Below are 25,113 nucleotides of genomic sequence, written 5' to 3' on the forward strand. Positions count from 1 at the left end.
GATTTTCCATTTGGACGCCTCCGGTGTTTAGTGCAAGCTCTTACTTTGAATTAGGTCGTCCACTGCAGTTGTGTCGGATGTGAGGTTTAGTACTGAAACTGTTCACCTGCATTGGCGAAGAGTGGCGCCTGGCGGTTTGTTGAACAAGTGGCTGACGAATAGACGCAAAGCGGCAGCATGATTGAACACGCAATCGAAGCTGACACGAAGTACTGCATTCATGCCGAGTTCGTTGCTCTTCCCGGACGGCGAGATAGGAGCGATCATCCGCGAACTCCCGTATTCTCCATTTGCTGCCTGCTTAGGATAAGTGCTGGTGGACCTTTGGTCCTCGTGATGAGACTGTCCCATGCAAATGGCTCCTGGGAAATATGAAAAGCCGCCCGAGCTCATAATCACATCAAACAGATCCGAGAAAACAAAATGCCAGTCTTTGGGTGAACGCCCCTTGTGAGGACCTCCATGATGTGAGTCTTGCAGACTTGAAAACCTGATCAGACCAGCCTCACGACAAGCTATCCAGGGTACCGTCACCTCACCTCCCCTCGTGAGCCTAGCAGTACAGCCGCGTGTTCAGCCTGCAGTACAGCAAAGGTGTCCTCGAATTCATGCAACCACGACCTCAAGGATCAGGAAGAGGGTACCAGTTTAGCTGTTGATCTCCAAACGAAAGATCATAATCAAACCACTCCAGGAATGGACCCGGCGCGGTGACGTCCTGTCCGTCAAAATTCATCAAGTCCATTGCGGTCTCCGATCTTGCATTGGCCAGAAAATCTGCATATTGGTCGATGTCAGCTGCGTACTGAGAATCTTCGTTATTCCAAGATATCACGCCATCTCGCAATGCCTCGACAATGCTGCCATATCTGTCCGCTGGCCTCGTATGAGGAGCCATATCTTTGAATGCACGAATAGCACCGTCCAGACTCTGTTTCCAACCATTGACTGCGGCTTCGCCAAATAGACTCAATTTCTTTGCCACAGCAATAGAAATCAGGGGAATCAGACAAGCTTGGAAAAGTGCAAAGGTCGAGTGCCAGACCGAAACCCTATCGTGATGAAGGCCCGAGCAGATCAGGTCGATAACTTCACTCGCCGAATTCTGGCAGAGTGATACAACCTTCCAGTCCTCGTCTGTGAATGCATTATGCGCCATGGCGTCGTCTGCCAACCGCAGCAGATGTGGTCGAGACAACAGGACGCGTACCCCCAAAAATCGATACATCATGGTCTCTCGACTCAGCCAGAATCGTTTTGGACACGAATTCTCCGACAAGAACCGAAAGTGATGGGATTTACTCCAAATTTCGAGTTCGTCGCTGAAGGCAAAAATCTCCCGAGGTGTAATGTATGACAACTGGGCCATTCGATCTCCTATCCTTTGAGCGATGATGCAAAACTCGGCAGTCACGCGGAGAGCTATGCCATGCCAGTCTCTGTCCTCGGACTCGTTGTGTCTCTGCCGTGCAACGCTCTCTAGCCGCGCAGAGGTTGAAGAGAGCTTCGTAGAAGGCCAAGCGGTGTCCATTGTGAGCGGATCCCATCTTCCAACCCTGGGACGGTGCAACAACAATCCTTGCCAGGCGTTTCCAGCGATCATACACCACCAAGTTCTTCGTCTGACTTCGGCTCGAGCCAGTGCCAAAGCTTCTTCCTCAGGCGTCTGGCCGAGTTTTGTCGTCTTTGCTGGCTCACGATGTAAGCCAATGGCAATAGCCATCCGGAATGCGGTTCCCATGACTAAGAATGCGGTGTTTGGCGAGTTGATGTAGTACAAGTACAGCGCGCTCAAGAGAACCAGCGCCTGTAGCATTTCCAGATTTCCCGAGGTAAATATGTTGTAACCAAGGAGATTCCGCGCTCGTTCGTGGTAAGCGAAGTGTGATTGATCGTCCCCCGCCGCAATGGAACCTAATGCAAGGACCATGTTTGAGAGCGCCTTCCATCCGTCATCTGTGCGTTCCTGGCTCGAGAACTCATCCCGAAAGCGACTCTCGTCCACCATTGGGATCAGGGCGTGGATCTGCTCGAAATACGCGTCGATGGCCATCTGTTGTGCAGACGACAAGGATGGAAGTGTGGAGGATACAGGGGCGACATGATGCGCAGCCCGTGGGGGCTCTTTGCTCGAACTCCGAACGACGAGTTGCTTTGGTTTCTGAAATGCCGACTGTCCAAGATCCAAGAACGATTGTTTTGCAGAGGGGCAGACGCTGAAGAACACATGCAGAAAAGCACCAGTCGAGGAAACGCGCGGATATGAGCCCGGGTGTTGGTGGATGATGATGCCGTTGACAGCGTCGCCAACTGGTGGCTCCGGACCTTCCTCGTCCTGAGCCTCATTCCATTCCTCATCTGCAGCGATATCGTTGAGGGATTGCAAAGCTTCTGGAACCTCATTGGCGACAGCACCATCAGCAGCTGGCGAAGGTGTCTGGGTATCAACCTCATTACTGATCAATCGGATAACACTCTCTCGAGAAAGGCCCGGCAGGCTGTCAAAGTCCACTGCCGGCAAAAGCTGCTTGATGATCTGATTGCGAGCGGTCAGAGCGTCGTTCAACTGGTCAATTGTTCTACACAGCCAGCAGTTAGATGGTGTCGCAAAGTCACAAGAGGCCACAACTCACTTCCAGGAGGGATTTGTTCTCCGCTGTCGCTTCCTGTAGCTACACCTCGATTCTAAAGAATGTTTTCGACAGTTTTGGCAGGGTAAAGTGCCATCGCACTTGATCTTCCTCCTCGTGCATTCAACGCAAGCACGATTGGTCCTTCGAGGCTCAGGGCCGCTGTGCTGCCTCTGCGGGTTCTGGGCCGTAGCCGAGAAGGTGAGATCGCTAGAGCCATCCATAATGCACTGTCTGAGGCTAGTTCTTTGCTGGCATTCAATGTCAACCGCCGAAATTCATCAGGTTGATTGGAAGGGGTTCCGTCCGATGATGTGGCTGTGTAGTATGATGACTCTCGGTGACCAAGTTGTCTCGACAAATTTTGTAGCGCAGCGTACCCTTGCAACCCTACAAGCCAGTCGGTTTCTAGCCTGGACAAAAGCCTCCGAGGGGAATCAATGGATCTAAGGGAGGCCAGGTATACGGTGCGCCGCAGCTGGGTGGGTGTGCTGCACGGTGCAGGAGAAAGACGAGGGACGCCATAGAAAAGAACAAGTCAGGCTGGTCCGATAGAGACTAGGGTTTGTACGTAGTGTGCCGTAGGTGGTATAGGCGGCGCCCTTCTAGTTTGTGGTGAGGGTTGGAGGGTGACAGTGTCCCGTGCTTGGCGCAGTCAATGCATATCTTGAGCATAGTCATCTACCAAGCCTGCAAGCCTAGGTAAGTTAGGCATGGCAGGTAAGCATTAAATCACTCTCCGCACACCTACAAAGGCACTTTGACCGAGAACTCATCAGGCACCCATTCCCGACAAATAATACACGGACAGTCCTTACCCGAGATCACGCTTGAGACTGACTTGCGGAGCAATTCGCACGAGTTTCTGACGCCGAAGCTGTCCATTACAATGTCCAAGGCACACGTTACTGAGGCACGCCAACTTAGTTATACTTGGGTTGGCGCTGGAAGAGATGGCAATAAGAGTAGCAAGAGATGCTTGAACTTCCTGCGGTTCATTGAGACTACGTGCACCAAAGCCGGCCCAAGCAGCACCACCTTCTTTCACACAGAGCTATAGACAGCCAATGCGTACTCAAGCTCTACCTCTATCAAAGTATAATGCGCTCAGCAAGGCAATCCCTCTATACAGAGACTTCACATGGTCGGACTATTAACTTGTTTCAGACGCAACTGACAAGCAACTCTGCAGCCTTCTCCCCAATGGCATACGCTGGCATCTGCGTGTGTCCACCGTTCAGACTCGGCATGATGCTGCAGTCGGCAACCATCAAACCCTTGACGCCCCTGACACGCAGCTTCTCGTCCACTACAGCCATCGTATCGCCATCCTTCCCCATGCGACACGTGCCCGCCGGGTGGTGCGCCGTGGCGCTGTACTGACGCACATACGGCTCCCAGTCTTCCCTGGTAGTTTCGGGCCCCAAGGCCGCGTACTTCGGACCAGCCATCCACACGCCCGGGGCGATGATGTTCTTGGTGCCAGATCCGGTTGTCACGATCGAGTGTGCAAAGCGCACGCCTTCGGCCAACATGAGCAGATCGAGAGGATCGGATAGGTAGCGAGGGTCGATGATTGGCTTGTCATGCGGGCTCGTGGAGCGCAGGGTGACTGTGCCGCGGCTCTGTTGGCTAAACAGCAGTGTCATCATCTCGAAGCCGTACTTCCCCTCCAAGGGAATGGGATATCCGTGAACGTGGCCTGAATACAACTCAGTGTGCATGTATTCGACGTGAGCCTGCTCGGGTGTGAGGTCAGCAGCATCTCGTGTCGACCCAGACGTCGCGGCGGATCTCTCGCGCCACAAAGACGACGAGTTCAACCCGTCGTCGAGTCGCGCCAGCGCAAAGATGCCAAAGGGAAATGTGGAAAAGAAGCCAGATTGAGAGCTCTGGTAGGTTGCCAGGGAATTTGCGAAACCGTTGGCGTGGTGGATGAATCGGTCGTTGGTGAGGTCCGGCTGCGTGACTTCGTAGGGGACAAACACGACCTTAGGAGCAGTTAGAGAAGACTTCCCTCGTCAGGGAATGAGAGTGCGGCTTGCCAGATGGTCTTGGAAGTTTTTACCCACGCCCGGAGAATCGACTATACAATCGACGCCGAGCTGTGTGAGCTCATCTTTTGGGCCGATGCCAGATCGAAGCAGAATAGTCGGCGAGCAGTACGCACCTGCAGACGACATGAGAAATCCCGTACATGTGAGTGTCGGGTGCGATGCTTACCTGCAGACAATATGACTTGCTGACCAGCTTTCAACACCCTCCTGTTCCCAGAGTTATCGACAACCTCGACGCCCGTCGCCACAACATCCCCTTGGACGTGCTCAAGGATGACTTTGTCGACTACGGTATCGACCACGATATCCACTCGACCTTCGTGACCTTTCAGGTAGTCAGTGCCGAACGTTCTCACGCCGCCATGCACCGTCCGGGGAACATGGCCACAGGCATGTGCTGCCTGGCCCGTGGTGAACAAGTCATCTACCAGCGGCAAGCCTTTATCCTGCAAGGACTCTAGGACGTGATTGGAGATGGGCGCCAGATCGTGCGGTTCAACATGCAAGGGACCATCCGTGCCGTGATACGCCTCTGCCGCCTTGAACCAGTCTTTGCCGTGGAACGTCTCTGCGCGTTTCATGTACCGGAACATGTCGTCGCCAGTCCAGCCCTCGAGGCCCCAGTCGTCGTAGTCGGTCTTGCACCCGCGGATGCACAGCGTCCCGTTGAACCCGCTGCTCCCGCCCAGGAACTTGCCGCGGTTGAGCTGCAGCACGCGGTTGTCGAGGTGTTCCTGCGGCACGGTCTCCAGGCCCCAGTCCAGCTCGCCGCCCATGGCTTGGAAGAGGCCGCCCACCATGGTGATGAGCGGGTGACCCGTCGAGTCCGGCCCAGCCTCGACCACCAGGACAGAGACATCCGATCTCTGGGAGAGCGCTTCGGCGAGTCTTCCCGCAATCACACAGCCAGAGGTGCCGCCTCCACTGGACGAGAGAGAGAGAAAAAAAGATATTAGCTTGTGAGCGAGGGGTGTGCAAAAGTAATGTGCTGATCTGGAATATTTGGGCGGCTGATAAAGAGGGGTGGATGTGGAGGGGTCGAAGCATCGAGGTATTATTGAGTACTCCTTACCAGATGATATAGCTGTATTCTTCCCGGACATCCTCAATGGTCCGAACTGGAGACATTGGACGTCTCGATCAAATATACGTGGAATTTATCTACTCGAAGTGAAGACCAGGGCAACAGATATATTTTGGTATTATCATCTATTATCCATGAAGAGTGGGACGACCGAGGTCGAAGTCGAGGTCCATGTCTAGAGACAGAGAGGGACAGTGCATAAGGCTAGGCCATGTTGAGCAAGGACAACGACAAGGACAACGCATGATAATACTTCCTACTATAATTTCCTATCTCTGTACATGCATGAACCGTGATCCATCCGTCCTTCAATGGTCGTTCCGTTCATATCGACCTCCCCATCGATCAGTCTCTCCGTTATGGAAACGCTGCGTTCTATATCGGGACACTGCCTAACTGGGCACCTGGGTCACCTGGCGAGTCGCTAAGAGTCACGTCTCGGCCCGCTCCGATGTCTTCAACTCAATGTCAAGAAATCAAGACGAGACAAGTGCTTGATTGAGCACCGACGCACATGGCACCCTCGTTGGATGTTTCAGGGACCACCAGGTGACTCTTAAAAATCTAACATAGTGACGGGCATAGTGAGCATATCGAGCTACTAAGCGATACCATTCCACTCCAAGGCTTGGGCAAGTTTCTATGTTGGCAGCTGGAGATCTATTCCACACAGTATTGCTCACTCACGGTCGACCAGCGTGATCCACGTACAACTCATGGCTTCGCACACATCAGACGAAGCATTGCTCCCACTGACCTCCCGTCTTTGCGAATCCTAGACTACTCACAAATCTGCTCAGAGAGCAGCGTCCAAGGGCATCACCTCCACAAGAGGAGAGGGGCTGGACACGATCGTTCACAATCACACGAATTAGTTCCCCCGAATGCCCCTGACACTGCATTTTCTCGATATACGCTCTAGCAGCAAACGGAACGGTCCAAGCGGCACTGTAACCACCCGCTGCACTAGCCTCCACGACCGTCGTGTTGGGCAATGGTAGCGTGTTGTTATAAAGTCCTAGTGCCGAAAAGATGGCTGTCATATCGTTATCGTGGCTGAAATCCGCATACAGCTTCCGGCCCAAAGGGAACGTGGCGGGATCATCGTCCAGAGTATGGTTCGTAGATGTGTGGTCTTGAACAGAGGTGTTGGTCAGCCGCGCAATGAGCTCGTTGACGAAGCCCACCCCTTGTGTAGGCCCCAGAGGATTGCCATAAGAATAGCCATAGTATTTGCCCAGTGTCTGATAGTAGCCGTAACTGTGCCATTCGGCTTCGGTAAAGAGGGCGCAGAATGGCGAAATGATGCCGTCATCGTTGGCAACGGTGTTGAACGGGCAAAGGTCCATCATGTCCACTGTTTGGTCCATGCTGAGATTAGCGCCGGGCAGACCGGCGTTGAGGCGTGCTTGGATGGGAGGGATGAAGATCTTCGCCCAGGCCTCCTGAGCGTCGTTGCCAATATCGCCGGCTGTGCCGTTCTCAAACTCAGTGCAAAGAGCATGGTTCAGCGTGTTGTTGAATCCATCACCTTCATACTGCAGGATCACCGGATATGGATAGCCAGAGTCGACATCCGCAGATTTGTCGGCCAGTTTCGAGGCGTGGAAGCCCTGTGTCCAATTGAGGGCCGACTCTACCACCCGATTCTCGCCCGAGGAACGGATGAAGGGTTCGAGGGACATTGCAAGCAAGCGATATCGATGATAGAATTTGGTACCCGAATTGACCATCTGCTCCTGACCGAAAGTCGTCAACTGGTCCGCGCCGAGAGTGTACGAATAATTGGCGAGAAACTCATACGGCCCTGTGAAGGTTTTCACATTGGCATGCACCTGTTTGATGGTGTTATTGTAGGTCTTGGTCTTTGATGCTGTCGGATCTCGAGCTCCATGGCGGGACAAGATCTGAACGAATGTGACTTTGCAGCTATCAGGAACGTCTGTCGAGATATCGGAGGGTACAGTAAAGTAGGGCGAGTACTGGCCCCAATAGTGGGAAATGGTTGGTTGACATTGAAACCCTGTCACGACAGTATCGCATGAATCTGGAGGAGACGAGCTTCCTACAGAGACCCCACTATTTGTTATGAGATGAGCATGTGGGAAACAGTTGACTGCGTCTGAGTTATTGGGAGCTTACCTCCAGCCCAAGAACACAACCACGGTTGCCAACGGTGCCAGTATCATGATGGCGAAAATGAAACCTCGATGGACCCTCCGGGACGAGCGTGTCGGACCAAAGCCATCGTGTCGGAGGACGGAGAAGTTATATCCCTCTTTCTCAGAGGCGATGCGAGGTAGATCTTCCATGGAGCTGCCAGATCTTGCCTAGGTGGTCTCGCCGTCTCATAGCTCTTCTACCGTGCTTATTGACCTGAAGGATTTAGATGGGTGATGATGGAATCAGCGCTGCACTTGAGGAATTGATCAGGCATGATATTTAGGGGCCACGTGTAGGAACGACGCGCCGAGAAGGTTTGGACATGTTCGTGTGCTAGTAGCGACTAACAAGGCACGGGAAGTCAACGCATCAGAAGAAAAACACAGAGTGAATATAGAAGCGTAGGATGAGCTGGAAGCAAGGGCGAAAACATCCATTGACAGCAAGAGAAAATGGTGAGGCTTTGGGTGACGATCAACGTGTTTTGAGGATCTTGGCTTGAGGTCGCAGGTCACCAGGTGCAGTTGGTGCAGTTGGGCATGCGGTCAAGCGGTCCACGTACGCCCAGTCCAGCCCAGCGAAGCCCAGTCTCGTACCTCAACAATGAATTCAATAATGTTCCTATCATAAACCGCCTTGATCGTCTTGTCCTCTAATTTTCATCCATTCCTACAGTCTACCTTGATGCCTCTATCTAATCAAACACACGAAGAGGGTCCAAGCGCATTCCCTTAAACACACGCAGTTGCTAAGGGATCGCGTCATCTCACCTCACATGCCGCAATCGACCCAAGTCGATCAAATGCTACCATCAACAATCCTTGTCCTTTCTTCCCTTCCAATCTTACAAAGCTTCGCTCGAATCTTTCTAAAGTACCGCTAAGGGCCTTGTCCTGTCAATATCCATAGCCCAGTAGATGTGCTGCTGTTCACACTCTTCGTCTCCTTCTGCTCAGTTGATTCCTCCCTTTTAAGCCTCGGACAAGTTACCCCCCCAGTCTTCGAGCGATACTGACGACTGACAGGAAAATTGACAGCTTACCATCATCCACAGCACACACCTTTTCTATCCCTCCCCGTGTTTTCGAAATGGCGCACGAGGGTTTGATTTTGCTGAACCGGCCTGATAACGTCTTAGAAGTCAAGACGTCTGATGGCCACGGCTACTGCGACAAAGCTGCTGGTCACTGTGGAAACCACAACAACTCCTCGTCTCTGTCTGCTGTACTCGTCGATGATGCTTCAACACTTGATCCTCCAGCTCCACCCAACCTTATACACCCGGGCGGCATACATCAGACAAGCGCCCACCACAGTAAGTACTCCCAGGCATATCTGTGCAACCAGGTACCCGCCTCGCCCTCCCCCGTTTGTCGACAATAACGCCCCTCCAATGGGAGGTCCGGAAAGACCTGCAAAACTGAATAGCGAGAACGCCATGCCCATCCTCACACCATTCTTGCTCAAATCGTTGTTCAAACTCGTCACTGTCGTTGGAAAAAGACACTGAAAGGCTCCCGCTGAGAATCCATAAAACGTTGCAAATACGTACATGCCTGCTTCCGACTTCACTGCGATCCAGCTAAATGCAAAAACCCCGTTGATGAAAAGGAGTGGAACCATCGCGTTCAACGGACCCATGAAACGATCCGCAATGAACCCCGTGACAAGTCGGACAGGTATCGCGGCCCCATTGAAGATGATGAGCAAAGTGAGTGAGTCTTCATAGCTCATATTCAGGACTGTCCGGCCAAAGGAAGCGATGTAATAGTAGGAGAAGAATAATCCTCCAAAGACGAGCGACATGCCCAGGAGGACACAGACATACGGCACTTCACAGAATGCCCTCCATTCGACGATCGGCCCAGATTTCCGCGGAGGCAGTCTCGGCCGCATGCATGCCAGTGCCAACGAAAGCAATCCCAGGTTCACGAAACCGAGCACGCGGACAGTCCATGCATATCCAATCTTTGGGAGGAGCTGGCGCACAAGCACCGGATATATGGCACCGCCTGCCGAGTTCCCAGCCGACACAATGGCAACAGCGAGTCCGCGGTTCTTCCTGAAATACGTCGTCACAAGTCCCATGGTGGGGCAGAAGAATATTCCACTGCCCAGACCGGTACAGAGGCCCTGAGCAAGCAAAAGCTGCCAGAAGTTCTTGCATAGACTCGTCATGAAGATTCCGATGATTTGGACGATTGAACCGATGAGCAAGCTCGGAACGAAGAACCCGGCATCCAGCGCCCGACCGGAGAAGGCGCTCACGAAGAAGACCACCCACAATTGAATGGAACCCACCCAGGAGATGGTCGACTGCGATTCGCCCAAGGTCTCGGTGTAATAGGTTTGAAAGACACCAAATGAATTGATGTAACCCCTGAGAAAGACGTCAGCCATCTGTTCAGGGCAAGGTTCTGATATCCCCCCCAAAGGCGTTTCGAAACTCCCACATACCAGGTACAAAAGCAGACAATCCACGCCATGGCGACTTGGATCCATGCTTTGAGGCCTCCATCTGGAGGTGGTCCAGGATCGACGATATCTCGAGTGCTGAGACGTGAGGTGATCCTGCTCAGGGCATTGCTGCTGACTTGTTTGAGTTCCGGGTACGATGTCTGTGCCAAATTCTTTTCAACGTCGGGATTGTTCTCTATGACGTCTTTATCATCCTCCGATATATTCTGGCTCGACATGATTGAGATCTTGATGTCACAAGCATTGGATCTGGTGGTCGCCCCTGGAAAACACTTTACTGTTGAGATTTCTTCCAGGAATCTTGGGAAGATAAGGGAGTCGACGAAAGAACAAGGGGATGACAGCGAGACATTGTTGGCTTGCAGACTGCATCCCCGAAGGGCGCCTGCATCACAAGTTTGTCGACTTTCTGTTGAAGCGGTGGGCTTTTGGGGTAACCCAATCCTTGATCAGTGCCGAATAGCCGACTCCATGGCCAAAATATCCGTTATATGCGGCAAAAACATGATGTAATGCAGGGTATCGGCCGGCACTACAAAGCGCAAAGCTTGTTACAACATCACCACGTGGGCACCACAGATCTGCGTATCGCAGATGTAATGACGGAGACTATTCGCGCACAGAGCTCCGAGCTTGGCAGATCTTTTGTCTGAGAGAACTCCGAAATCTCGAGACGAGATCTCGAGCCGGTGTCGGCCTCGCGCGGGCAGCCAACCAGGGGCTCACGAGGCTTGTTGGTGCGCCGTCTGCATCACAAAAGGGCTGCACCACCAATCCTGTCAGCCCCAATTCCCCAAAGTGTCGGTCTGTAGATTATGCCGACAACCAGATCTGTTGGTTTGGCTGGCTTGGGACACAATGACCGTGGCTTTGGATCTCCATCACTTGGATGACAAGTGGCGTTGAGCCAGATGTCCAGCATCACGACGCGCAGAAAGGAACAAACAAGAGGCCATGATGTTGCCAACGCAATGCATCATTGGTATTAGCGGCGTCGCGGATGGGCGAGCCGCGATGTAAGACTTTAGTTTCTTGAGTCCGCCTTTCTCTTTTTATGACGACCAACCTTTGGACATCTGGACTGCCTTTTCCCACCTCTCGAACATCTCCTTGCTCTTGGCCTCATGCAGCTGTGGTTTGAAGACAGTGCTGCCCTCGACATTGATGTCTTTCAACTCTTCAATGCTGTCCCACACCCCGACAGCCAATCCGGCGGCGATGGCAGCTCCGAGGGCTGTGGTCTCCCGCATCTGCGGTCGCCGCACCGGGATCTGAATCAAATCCGCTTGTGTCTGGACAAATATTAGCACCCATTGACTCCCTCAAGATCTCGGCCGCAACCACGGTGACATACCTGCATGGTCAAATCTGAGTTACTCATGCCACCGTCGACGGCAAGCTCAGCAAGTTTCGCACCCGAGTCCTTCTCCATGGCGTCGAGGATGGCTTTTGTTTGGAAGCATGTTGCCTCGAGAGTGGCGCGTGCAATATGTCCACGCTGCGTGTAGGCTGTTATGCCGTCTGGAGACACAATGGGGATCAGCATTAGATACCAACGAGCAGAGACAGTGACACTTACAGATGGTTCCTCTCGCGTCATCAATCCAGTATGGAGCAAACAATCCGCTGAATGCGGTGACGAAGACACAGCCGCCATTGTCTTCGACAGTGGCAGCCAACTGACTTATCTTACTCGAGGACTCGACAAAGCCAAAATTATCGACCAAGAACTTGACACTGGATCCGGCGACGGCGATACTCCCCTCGAGCGCGTACATGCGCTTGCCCTCTCCAAAGTCGTAGGCCACGGTGCCGAGAAGGCCGTGGGTGGAGAAGACCGGCTTTTCACCGACGTTGTACAGGAGGAAACAGCCGGTCCCGTAGGTATTTTTGGCCAGCCCGGGAGTAAATCCCTTTTGACCGACCAGGGCGGCTGACTGATCGCCCAGACAGCCAGTGATAGGGGTGCCTTTGAGCACACTCAGCTCCAGACGCCCGTATGCCTCGGGATCTGACGACCGAGTGATCTTGGGGAGGTGAATCTTGGACTGGTCCAACCGGAAGAAATCGATGAGCGACTCGTCGTAGTCCAGGGTCTTGAGGTTCATGAACATGGTCCGCGAGGCATTGGTCGGGTCAGACACGAAGACATTCTTCTTGGGCCCGCCGTTGAGCTTGTAGACGAGCCAGGCGTCGATGGTGCCGAAGGCGAGGATGCCTTTGTCGTAGGCCTCCTTGACCTTGGGCTCGTTGTCGAGCAGCCAGAGGAGCTTGCCCACCGAGGGGTACGTCGACAGGGGAAGACCACAGAGCTGTTGCAGCTGGTCTGACCCCAGTCGATGCTTGAGCTTACGGATGAGGGCCTGGGTACGGGTATCGGTCCACACGATTGCATTGTACAGCGGCTCGCCCGTCTCGTGGTTCCATACGACCTAGATGCCGAGCAAGAATCGAGTCAACCAATGTTTTCCCCTCGGTCTTTTCTTGGAGACCCAAAGTGCAAGCAAAGTAACGATTGGCTCGCAACCAACCGAAACTGTTGGATAGGATTGACTGGACGAAAGAGGCAGAAGAAGAGGGGTTCATTTTTCTTACCGTTGTCTCACGCTGGTTCGTGATCCCCACGGCTTTGATGCTGGCGCTTGCGTGGCCCTGGTTCTCGAGGTCTTTGACCGCCCCGTCGATGCATTGCTCCACCGACGAAATGATTTCCAGTGGATCGTGCTCGTGCCATCTATATTAATCATATCGGGAATGAGGGAGGGTTAGAAAGTGACTTTGATAAACGAATATACCAGCTTTGCTTTTATACATTAATGCTCTTTTGGCTTTCTCACACACACTCTCGTACACACCGTATTTTTCGTTCTCCGTGAAAATCCCAGACAGAGAGTAAATGAACTATGAAAAGAGAGAGAGAGAGAGAGAAAGAGAAGAAGAGCTAGAAAACGTACCCGGGATGCGGATAGATCTGCTTAAACTCGATCTGATGCGACGCCACCACCTCGCCGTGCCGGTTGAAGACGAGGAACCGCGTGCTCGTGGTGCCCTGGTCGATGGAGCCGACAAAGACCTCGTGCGAGGCCGACGAGGATGACGACTTTGCAGCAGTGTCGCCCATCTTGGATCGGAGGGTGGTGAGCATTCGATTACCGACTATCGATTATCGACTACTGGGTATTCAGTACTGAGTAAAGGTGTATAGATAGAATCAAGGTAGAACTGATATGGGATCGGTAGGGCCAGGAGGAGGAGGCTAGTAGTGCTGCTGGATGGAGATTGTATGGTGACTGACTGGGTCGTTACCTCGTGGTATTTTTTCTGTAGGAGGGAAGAGAAGCTGTGTGACAGAGCTGTGTAGCTGAGCTCGGTTGGATTGTCTCCTCGTCTTCGTTCGCGGGAAGCTTGTAGTATGGAGAGTGATGAGTTAGTCAAGGATCCGAATTTTTCCCTTTTCGTCGATCAGTCCTATCTCGCGAGAGAGAGAGAGGGGGGGTAGGGAAGAAGCTGTCCTCGGTAGAGCTGTTGTTGTTGTTGCTGCTGCTGCTGCCGCTGTCACTACCGCTATCTCTGATGACGATGACGATGGTGATGGTGTGAGCGAGATTTTGAGTTTCCGAGACTCTCGAAAGCTCGGGCTCGGTGTGTCTAACCCCGAGATACATGCCCCTCGACCAAGTCTGTCCAAGTACAAAGATACAAAGTGAGGAGGCTGGGCATTCACCCATTCATCACTCACCTAACGGGGTACTTGAGCCTGAGAGTGCGGAATCCGGGGAGACCGGCTATCATCAAACCACGCGGGTTTGGGGCGGTGATCAAGGTGTGATGTGTCAAGGATTTGTCCCTTTGTTCTCCAGACGGCCGGGGCCAAAACCATGCAATGCAATCCACCGCCCTCTATTTCCTTTGACTCTCTACCTCGTACTGCCCTGGCTGCTCAACGTGCTCGAGTCAATCAGCAACATGCCGATCCAGGTTCGAGATGCACGGTACAAGGGAGGGCCCCTAGCGCTGTCTTGGGGAGAAAAACGGCCATCACGGGAGAGGACAAAGGCGGGGGCCCCATCAAAAGGGCTTGCATAGCGGCGTCAATCCCGTCCACTAGAATACCAACTAACGCACGTCAGGCCAACCACCTACGCAGATACGAACGTGATGGAACATGAAGAGGGGGTGTTTTGGACAGGGAGGCTGGTCCCATCTCCTCTTCAACCAAGCATCACGAGTGCAACATCAGCTTCGGTAGCGCAAATCAGGCCCAATGCCAATTCTCCGGAGAGCACGCTCACCACAAAAATTCTCATCCAGGCGGCAGCTCTCGGCAGCTGTGCGGAGGCTGAGCTGAGCAAGCGAACAGCAACATCAGAAAAAGCGTATAACAAGGGAATACGAAGCAATCGCGGTGCGGCTTGCGAGACACGGTGGCGTTTCTCGGCGCTCAAAGGCACAAATGAGGAGGCGCATCCACTCTCCATCCACCAGTATAAGGAGTATTTTCTGCGGGGTAGAGAGATGAGTTGGTTGGTCAACATGCTGAAGAAGACAAGGACATGACAGCCACGAGGAGCGCGCTCTCTGGCCGCCTCTTGCAGGTTTTCTCTCGGGAGATTTTGTATAGCCGACATCACGATCCAGTCCGTTTATGCACGGAGATGTTGCCACGTTCACACACGACGAGAGCCGGATAGTCTCCTGGCGTACATCCAACAAGACCAGGGCAAGGACAGAAGTGAAGAGATGCAGAGAGCGACCGTGGTGGTTGGTTTCTTGATAGGGAAGATCTAGATCTACCGACCATAGTTTAGCACCTAGGACCAAAGGAAACCCTGCTACCCCGGCAGTGGCTTGTGGTCTAATTTCTATCCCAAACAGCCAGTGAAAAGGAGAAATGACGAGGGAAATATCTGGAGTAGGGTTAGGAAGATACGAAAGGTACCGAATAGTGAGCACAGGGTGATTGGTCTGGTCTTTAATCTGATGATGATGGTGATGATGGTGCTCTGAGTTGGCGATGATTAATCATAGGACAAGGCTATTGTACGGCATCCATTTGTACGAGTGATTTGAGCAAGCAGTTCCTAAAGGAGAGTAAGAGAGGGAGAGGGCCGCAGGCAAATGAAGACAGATGAAGAGAAGTGGATGAGGCATTACAAGTAGACGAGTAAGAGAGACTGTGTCAGTCTCGGACAGACTTGGCCCGAGCTACTCGTTGGTCCTTTTCTTGCCTCATATTCGCATCGTAGATGGCGTCATTTGTTCCGTCAGTCATTGTGTCAGACACCTAGTCAGACAGTGTCATTTACTCAACTCTCTCCCTCGATCCCTCATACCCAGCTCCCCTCTTCTGCCTCTATCTGTCTGCGTACAGAGATACCCAGCACGGAAAGTATCTTACGAAATCTTACCACCCCTGGTTGCCACAGTCTCCAGCACCGGCAGTACGCAACCTATCGAGCCATCCAAGGCCCATCAGGGACTTTGTGGTCTTGATGCATGATCGAAAACGGAAACAAAAACCTCGTCACACACCATCACACCTGACCCCCCTTGCCTAGCCCTAAGCCGTCGTCGTCCTCCTCTTCTCGCCACGGTCATCCAAAACGTCCCATCCACAAGGCTCCCCGGACTCTCCAGATTCCCACACAAGTTGCTGACCTCCTCCCCTTCAGTCCAAGCTCGCCCTCGCCTTCGGGCTTCCTGGACCCGAGATCCATCACCTCACCTTTTCCATTCGTGCGTGATACATGCTTCTTGGTATCTGATCATCTCCACCTGGCTGGTTCCGTCCTGCATGCAACCTCGCCTCTCAATAGCAAACCAAAGGGCTCGTCATGACTGGTTGGTACCCGCCCGCCTCCGAGCTTCGACCTGGGTGCGGCGATGCACAATGCGGTTCCCACCCCCGGTTCGTGACCAACCCAATGGGGCCCCAAAGGCAAGGTCAAAAGGAAAAGTTGATAAGACTCTGGCCTGCCTCGCTGCTCGGGAGCTGACTCTCAGATGGCTCCTCCTGACCACAGCCAGTCCCTGCCGCTTTCTCTTCCTGTGATCTCGCCCAAAGCCAAGGACGCCGACACCATGGCCCTCGAGAAGGAATCCCTCTCATCTACCCCTCCTGCCACCCACAACGAGCATGGCATATTCCACCATCCCCATGAATACCGCCATACCACCGTCGACGGCCAGCCGGCCTACGCGGAACATGGTCCTCTCGTCGACCACAAAGTCCCTCAGGAGGATGTCGTCCAGTCCGAACCTGACCTAGTGTGGAGCCGGATTCGCCACTGGATGCGGGAACCGCTGTCTGAGTTCTTTGGCGTCTTTATCCTGATTCTCTTTGGCGACGGCGTCGTGGCTCAAGTCGTACTCAGTGGCGGGACCAAGGGTGACTACCAGTCGATCTCCTGGGGCTGGGGGTGAGTCAACATCCACATTGTCAGAGTCAACTTTCGCTGATTCTTGTACAGGTTGGGTGTCATGTTGGGAGTGTATACCGCGGGCATCTCAGGAGCACATTTAAATCCCGCCGTCACATTTGCAAACTGCGTATTTCGCAAGTTTCCCTGGCGAAAGTTTCCCATCTACATGGTTGCCCAGACGTTAGGAGCCCTGTGTGCCTCGGGCGTGGTCTACGCCAATTACAAATCGGCTATCGACGTCTTCGAAGGCGGCCCCAATATTCGAACCGTCCCGGGCTATTCAGAAACTGCATCGGCGGGGATTTTTTGCACCTACCCGGCGCCGTTCATGACCAAGACCGGACAGTTCTTCTCCGAGTTCATCGCCAGCGGCATCCTCATGTTCATGATCTACGCACTTAAGGACGATGGTAATCTCGGGGCTGGGAATCTGACGCCGCTGGGCCTGTTCTTTGTCATCTTCGGGATCGGCGCTTGCTTGTAAGTTGTGCTGGACCGCGTGTGCACGGCAACCAAAACTAACTCTCCCTGCCAACAGTGGCTGGGAAACGGGCTATGCCATCAATCTGGCTCGAGACTTTGGCCCGAGATTGATGTCATACATGCTTGGGTACGGTCCAGAAGTGTGGCGAGCCGGCGATTATTACTTCTGGGTAAGTTGAAACACTGCCACCCTGAATTGACGCGTACGTTGACGGTCTCCATAGGTACCGATGGTCTCGCCTTTCTTCGGATGCACATTCGGTGGCTGGCTATACGACATGTTCCTGTTCACCGGCGAATCTCCCATCAACACGCCGGTTGTGGGATTGGCTAGATTTCTCAAGCCGAATCGGGCGACATGGTCCAACACCTATGTCCCGCAAGAGGGTTCGAAGGTCTAGACAATCTCCGACCGCAAGCAACTGTCAACTTCGGTATTGACCACGAACTCACCACTCAAAACCACTCCGAAACACAACAGCAGATACTTTGGACGCGTACATGACGAGGCTTAAGAGATGGCCGGAAGACAACAAAAGCAAGAGGCGGTCAGATAAAAACGGGACCCATACTCCAGACAGATGTATTTCTAGGTGTTTTGATGACGTTTACGAAGGGTTATGAAAACAAAATAATCAATATGTGGTTGTATACTTTGAGATTTTCATTGCTCTTCCAGACACGACAATTTCAGCCTCGGACTTTGGCTGGGCGCGTCCTTCCTGCCACTTTGGGACTAGCGCTTAATTTCCAGCCAAACTCTATTTGAGCTCCAGCTTCTTCTCAATTTTGCGTCTTCCAAACAGACCATGTCACCACCCTGCTCCATCCTCCCTCTTGGGCGAAAAACATCCTCGCGCGATATATGTAAGATTGCGCTGATGACAAAGGCCAGTATACGAAGTGCCCGACCAAGTCCCGACATGGCCCGAGATGCCTCGTGTTACACCTCGAGCAAGTCCCAAGCCAATTTGCCGGAGCCCGCAGTGAAAAATAGTTCTCACTGGGGCATTTTACGTGTATTTTCGGTCTGGAATGCTCTGGTAGAGAAAAAAAGTCTCTGATAAGACATGGGTCAAGATGCGACGAGTGTTTCAACCCCGGCTATCGGTGACACGGCCGCCTAAGATACTGAGGAAGAGAGAGTGAGATTCTCGCCGAGCCACTTTACGAGTTAGTTGAGAGGCGGCTCGAGACACCCTGCCTCGACTCGAGCTGGTCTACAGAATACAAGCGCGCTTTATCTCGAGCCCACCGATTGCGACGTCCCTATGCCATTGGCCGAGCGACCTGCCATGCGAACCTAGCGCCATCGTGCTCCCGTGCTGATGCGAGTCTGGCCTCGCTTCATGACCTTAGCGTCGATCCCCCGGCCTCTCGCCAATCTTCAAGGTTTTGTGCCTGGCAGGTTTCCCAGCCTCCACGAGGCAACCCGCCAGGACGGGCCCCCAGGGCTGAGCAGGACCAACAGCGTCGTTGCCAGGACATCAACCTCTCCACTTCTATACCTGTTGTTTGCCGTTGTTGGTTAATCTGCTCTCCCTCGTCTTCCTGAACCCACATCTCTCAGGGCTGGTAAGGTCGACAAAAGCCTCCCCCAGCACGCCGATTTCTGCTCCTTACTCCATCTTTGCCTGCGCTTCGCCTTCCTCCCCCAGCCTCGCTCGTTATACCGCTCGTTTTGAAGATGGAAGCACCATTATATAACGGCGCTGTTTGTTTGGTTCAGTATGGCATTCCTCATTCCATTCTTCCAAGAAGACATCACTCGATTTCGCGTTGCCCACACGAAATTGATCTTTCAAAATGCACGTTTCAGTCACTACCCTTGCCATTCTGGCATCAGCTGCTTCCGCGGCATACGTTCTAGAAGATGACTACACCTCCTCGTCCTTTGCAAACATGTTTGATTTCTTTACGGTACGGTAATTTGGCTCCCTTTCGAGACCAGCAAAGTACTAACATTGGGCAAAGGGCAACGATCCGACGAACGGCTATGTTAACTACATATCCTACGATCAAGCACAGAGCTCTGGCCTCTACAAAATTGACAACGGGCGCGTCTACATGGGCGTCGATTCCACCAATGTGGCCTCCGGCCGTGGTCGCGACAGTATCCGGATAAGCACCAAGAAATCGTACAACCACGGCCTCGTTATCCTCGATCTTGCACATATGCCAGCGGGCGCATGTGGCACTTGGCCCGCGTTCTGGATGCTGGGTCCGGACTGGCCGAACAATGGAGAGGTTGATATCATCGAGGGAGTTAACAGCCAATCTTCCAACAACATGGCAATGCACACGGACGCAGGATGCACAATCACGAACACAGGAGCTTTCTCTGGAACACTGGAGACTGATGACTGTGATACTGCTGCTCCTGATCAGCCCAGCAATGCCGGTTGTTCGATGCGCAGCCAAGACACGACTAGCTACGGCAACGGGTTCAACTCCAACGGCGGCGGTGTCTATGCGACCGAATGGACGAGTGAGGCCATCAGCATCTGGTTCTTCCCCCGGAACGCCATCCCCTCCGATATCACAAGTGGAAACCCCGACCCATCAGGCTGGGGGCTCCCTCAAGGCCAGTTCACTGGTGGTTGTGACATTGACGACAAGGTCAAGAACCAACAGTTGGTCTTTGACGTCACCTTCTGCGGCGACTGGGCTGGCCAGGTGTGGTCGACCGACGCCGTCTGCTCGCCGAAAGCCGCCACTTGCCAGGACTACGTTCAAAACAACCCCTCAGCCTTCCAGGATACGTACTGGCTCATCGACAGTTTGCGAGTATATACCGACAATGGCTCTGGCGCACCAGCCCCAACATCCAGTTCAACCACCGTCTCAGCAAGCCTGTCGACCACTCCCACCGTACCCACCACAACGCTCCTTACTTCCACTTCCTCCAATGTACCAGCGACCTCGACACGAAGTGTGGAACCAACCTTCCCCTCGACTACTCCGGCTTTTACTCCTACAACTACTCCAACTTCCACCCCTACGACTGCCCCGACTTCTCTGCCCACCTCCCTCGTCACCTCTGCCCCATCCGCGTCTTCTCCATGGCCCTCATCGGCGGCCTGGGATGGCACACCGTGGAATTCCGCAAACGGTGGATGGAACGGCGGCAACCGGGGCGGCGACGATGGCGGGTCAGACAACTGGGGTGGCTGGAACGACGGAGGCAACGGCGCCGGTCGGGGAAACCGTCGCGGGAACCCCTGGAAGTCATGATCTGATCCACGACGCACGACTATTATTACGCAGCAATTTTTCACACCAACAAAAGAAGCGATACGCAGCACCACGTTTACGACGCAACGATTTACAGCATATGACAGAACCACATACATGGGGCAACGGCAACGGGAACGGCAATTGAAATAGGAATGGGAACTGGAAAGAAAAAAAATGGGAGGGTGCGAATATGGAAAAGCCAATAATGGCTCTTTATGACCAGGAATATAATGGATAAACAGGACCCAAATCGGACAGGACGGGACAGGACAGCATCAAGATACCCCGTGGGAAAAGAGGGAAAGAAACGACAATGGAAAACGTTTCGGAGGCTCACTGCCGGCGCCGGCGCACTGGGTGGGATAGACATACACATATGATAAACATGCCTCGACAGGATGAGGTGCCTTGTCGGGGTTGGGAACGGCTTTTGAGCGCATGATTGATATTGAGCATAGTTTTGCGAGGCTAGCCTAGCCGGAATGGCAATTCAATGAAGACTAGACTATATTATATTATATCATATCATATTATACCGAGTGCATATATGTATATGTATATACTCGTTATACGAGGACTTTAAATCTCCTTCTGTCTCTCTCTCTCTCCTTGAGGCATACAAGTACTTACTTACACTTGCTGACATGACTGCTCAAAGCTATTCACTTAGGCAGGCCTTTAGGTGTTTTGCTCAACTCAGGTACGAGATATTTACCCTCCTCCTCTTCCTCCTCATCCTCGTATGGATATATAGTCTAGAATATAATACAATGCACAATATGTTTAAATATACACACAATCAAAGACCAAGACGCTCTCAGTCGTGGTGGAGAGATTTTTTGATCTGGATTCTTTCTTTCTCTTTCTTCTTCCGATCTTCACGGGTCTTGTCTATTCTTTTTTGTTTTTTGACGCCTCACACACAACGGCTTTCTCGTAAGCCCCGCGTTGCATGACATACATACATACATACATACTGCCCTGTCAGACAGCAGAAGATTGATATGTGGGCAGAGTGAAAATCCCCTCAGACCCGTCCATAGCTAGCTACATATACATCTCACCGTGATCATGAGGGGACAACCCCCTTCAATTCATCACGGAATAACGGGGGCGTCGACCCCAAACCAATTCCAGCCTTGATCCAGGTCCACTCCGCTCTGGCCGAACGGGAAAGTGCTGAATGAATACCCGGGATTCACCATCCCACCTAGGCCACCTCCAGCAGCTGGTGCATTCAAGTCATTCTGTGGCGTCGTGTTTGAATTGTATGGGCTCTGACTTTGTAGAGAGTGCGATGGCTGTGGGGTGAAGCCCGATCCGCCGGACGAAATGCTGACACTCCCTGCTGAAGGGAGGTCTGTAGGCTGTTGAGGTGGAAATGCCATAAACGAGTCAAATGTGATAAATGGATCATCGGCTGTCTCAGGCCAGGCTTGATCGAGGCCCGGGGCAATGTAGTTCGTCGACTCATAAAGAGGAGCCCGTCGGGTCTGGGAAAATTGCGAATGCTGCTGGTCGATCGTGGTCGACAAGGGTGAGGGTTGGGTGCTGTTTGAAGCAGCTGATGGCGGAGTCGGCAACCCGGTGTTGGTGGGCACACCGGCCGCTGGAGCGGACGTGTTCAAGCGCGCATCCCGTGTGCGTTGTGCGTATGTGCCGGGTTTAATGGGGACAAAATGCTTGCCCATACCAATGGAGATGTTGCCAAAGTAGGGGATCGAGACTTGACAGGTCTCCCCCCTGCATTCTTTGACACCTTCCATATCACAGCCCTGCCGTACACGAGCAAGCATTTCGAGGGCTTGGGCGCTTTGAGCAGCCACAACACCACCCGGTTCTTTGGCCGCGTCTTTCAACAGTGCTATTGTTTCGTCAATGAGGTCCGAGTCGATCTGGTCTTGCTCGAGGTCCATCTGCCGAGCATTGCTGCCACGGTGTTGCTGCGAGTACCCACACAGGTTCAGCAGCAATAGCATGGACCCAGTAAAAGCTTGAAAATCAATCAGTTTGCAAATGAACGGGCCCACGGCCTTGTTGGTCCGGAGTGCCTTGTAGACTCGGATCATTTCGCGTGAAGCGTCCAAGGCTGCGGTGTGAGAGTATTGATATCTCTTGTCGGTCGATGACCGGAGCATGAATGGCAAATGCAGCATGACTTTGGCTTGGTGATGGAAGAAATGTGCTTGGAGTCGATCAAAATGGTCCTCGGCCGAATCACCAGGAACAAGCTCGGTCGACCACCAGCTAGGTTCTTGCGTGCTGTGCAGCTCCTCCAACTCCTGATCGAGTCTCAACGTTGCCGAGTATCCCATGGGCACTACACTCTGGTTGCGATCGATCATTTTGGTGATAATGGGGATCATCTTCCCCGTGTAGTACTCGCCGGCGTTCACCGATGACGGTTGAGGTCCAGATATCGGAATGTAGGGAGTGACGAAGCTATCGCTGACGGAATATGGCAGACCCAGTAGCAAGGATAGGTATCGATCGCCCATAACAAGATGACACCAGATATTGACCGAACGCTGATAATCCAGCGAGATCTTGTCCGTGTGAGCTGCTAATCGGTGAATGCCCAATAACTGAGCAAAGGCGAGTGCTCGGTGGAACAACAGCCAGGCGCGTCGCGGCCGGCCCATATTGATGTGGTACTTAGCTTCAAGCATCATGCACTCGATGCCATCAAGCGTGGCTGCAATCTCATCGTCAGATGTAATCAACTTGTCGACTGTAGCAATATATCGTTCCATCAGATCAGCAGGCTCCTCTTTGATTTGAAGTCGCGACCAATCGAAATGTTCTGGTAGCTGGTGAATGCTGATTGCGATACATAACATGATCTTTGCCAATTCGGCCGGCTTCTGAGAACGCAATGAGTGCGAGACGGATTCTTTGATGGTCTCACATCGACTGTCGGTGATTTCGGGAAACATCCTCCTCCATATAGCCCACCATTCGTGGGATTGTTCTAGGATAACTTCCAGATCACTCGGTGCGGGGAGCAACTTGTTCAAGGCCGTCAGAAGCATCTTAGTTTTATTGTACTGGGCTCTCGACACGACGGGCTGGCTCTCTTTTCGTTCGAGGACGGCATTATCGAACAGGCTCAAAGCCGGGGCGTCATCTCGAAGTCCACCAGGAAGAAGAATCGACTCTTCGGTGCTGGGGTTGTCCTGTCGCAACGAGCTCTTCAGACTTTTCAACACTTCAGCAGCCTGAGCATCAAGTTGGCTTTTGTCGGAATCTGAACCAGAAACGTCCCCCTGGGCGCCGCCATCCTTCTCCGGTAACCGGTGCAGCACCTGTTTAACTAGATCCTCAAGCTGTGACACTCTTTCCCTCAAACTGTACGACGATTGTTCTGAGGTGGCCTGGGTGTATGTGTGAATGTCCCCGTGCTCTTGATCAATGCAGGTCGAACCTCTGGCATAGCATTCGTTGCATACCGCAGGCCTCCCGGGTTCGAAAGTACATTTGATTTTTCTCCGCCGACACTCCAAACAACTTTTTGTTCCCTTCCGCATCTTCTTCCTTGGGGGGCCCTGACTATGGTCGAATCCGAGCCCGCCGCCATCAGTATTGTACGGTGAGGTGGACATACTGCCAGTTCGACAAATTGGCTATCAGTGCAACAGAAGTCTGCTCGAAGTCCCGAAGAGAGCAGGCGATTGAAGGTGAGTGGCGGAAATCGGAGACTGCGGACTCTTCTCTTATTTCCAGAGAGGCGCTGACTCAGGTGATCGGCTTGAAGCCTCCAAGTCTAGACTTGAGGGCTCACAAATCGGGACAGAGAGGTAAAGGGAAGATCTTGTGGAAGACTCAAGCAATGGGCCATGCTTCTAGAAACGCCATAAGTGCTTGTTGAGGGCTTCAGATCAGTTGTGTGTCATGGAAGATGCCTGTGAGCACATGAATTGTCAGCATCCGTGCTAGGATGTCACTGATGATGGTATTCTCCAGCCACTTGAGATGCGTTTTGTCTGACGAATGCTGCTTTCGTCATTCCTATATGATAACTGCTACAATACTGGAGATAGCTGACTGTCATTTTGTCATTTGAAGGCTGGAAGGGTCTAGCTTCTCACGTGAGTGTTTCCTCCACTCTCTTTTTTTGCACGCTTTGATCCCTTCTACTACTTCGTAGACACACAAAGAATGACACACCACCTTTTGCCAGGTTCAATGTCCTCTATGCAGCTTACCAATCCAAAAAACATTCAGAACCCCATAGACCCCTACGAGTAGTCCTCCTCTTGGCAAGGAGGAAAGAGTGAGTCGAATTTCGTCCGCCCGATTTCGTCCGACCATTCACCACAGGAGGCCCAATGGGGACACCGCAGCTTCTCGCCAATCGGCGAACAACCGACAGCGGCTCTACTTCAATCTCTATCTAGAAGAAACCTTGCAATAAAGAGGAAGAAACTCGAGACACAATAAAGTGGCTGAGTGGCAATACGGAGTAAGGCATTGTCTCGGTCTCGTATCTTGGGTTAGGACGACGCATGCCAAATATGACCCCAATCGAAGGAACACCATGATATACAATGCTGCCTGGT

General features: G+C 52.7%; 5 protein-coding genes across 5 annotated transcripts; 2 read left to right on the forward strand and 3 right to left on the reverse strand.

The window, feature by feature from the left end:
- Positions 1–622: 622 nt before the first annotated feature.
- Positions 623–10,630, reverse strand: AYO21_07035 (hypothetical protein; the record flags this gene model as incomplete). The annotated part of the gene is made up of 9 exons (XM_022656992.1): positions 623–2,579; positions 3,449–3,684; positions 3,809–4,621; positions 4,703–4,800; positions 4,854–5,611; positions 6,687–7,794; positions 9,387–9,421; positions 9,487–10,314; positions 10,392–10,630. 9 exons carry the CDS (start codon positions 10,628–10,630, stop codon positions 623–625), a joined length of 6,072 nt encoding a protein of 2,023 aa, XP_022510634.1.
- An 834-nt stretch (positions 10,631–11,464) lies between these two features.
- On the reverse strand, positions 11,465–13,533 carry AYO21_07036 (glycerol kinase; the record flags this gene model as incomplete). The annotated part of the gene is made up of 5 exons (XM_022656993.1): positions 11,465–11,704; positions 11,767–11,933; positions 11,992–12,844; positions 13,008–13,146; positions 13,367–13,533. 5 exons carry the CDS (start codon positions 13,531–13,533, stop codon positions 11,465–11,467), a joined length of 1,566 nt encoding a protein of 521 aa, XP_022510635.1.
- A 2,882-nt stretch (positions 13,534–16,415) lies between these two features.
- Positions 16,416–17,718, forward strand: AYO21_07037 (hypothetical protein; the record flags this gene model as incomplete). The annotated part of the gene is made up of 4 exons (XM_022656994.1): positions 16,416–16,831; positions 16,883–17,314; positions 17,373–17,487; positions 17,542–17,718. The coding sequence occupies 4 exons, from the start codon at positions 16,416–16,418 to the stop codon at positions 17,716–17,718; spliced, it is 1,140 nt and encodes a 379-aa protein (XP_022510636.1).
- A 1,405-nt stretch (positions 17,719–19,123) lies between these two features.
- Positions 19,124–20,551, forward strand: AYO21_07038 (hypothetical protein; the record flags this gene model as incomplete). The annotated part of the gene is made up of 2 exons (XM_022656995.1): positions 19,124–19,237; positions 19,292–20,551. 2 exons carry the CDS (start codon positions 19,124–19,126, stop codon positions 20,549–20,551), a joined length of 1,374 nt encoding a protein of 457 aa, XP_022510637.1.
- A 1,100-nt stretch (positions 20,552–21,651) lies between these two features.
- AYO21_07039 (hypothetical protein) lies at positions 21,652–24,156 on the reverse strand (the record flags this gene model as incomplete). The annotated part of the gene is made up of 1 exon (XM_022656996.1): positions 21,652–24,156. One exon carries the CDS (start codon positions 24,154–24,156, stop codon positions 21,652–21,654), a length of 2,505 nt encoding a protein of 834 aa, XP_022510638.1.
- Positions 24,157–25,113: the final 957 nt, after the last annotated feature.

Source organism: Fonsecaea monophora, assembly GCF_001642475.1.
Source record: "Fonsecaea monophora strain CBS 269.37 chromosome Unknown Scaff52, whole genome shotgun sequence".
In the NCBI taxonomy this organism is placed as follows: Eukaryota; Fungi; Ascomycota; class Eurotiomycetes; order Chaetothyriales; family Herpotrichiellaceae; genus Fonsecaea; species Fonsecaea monophora.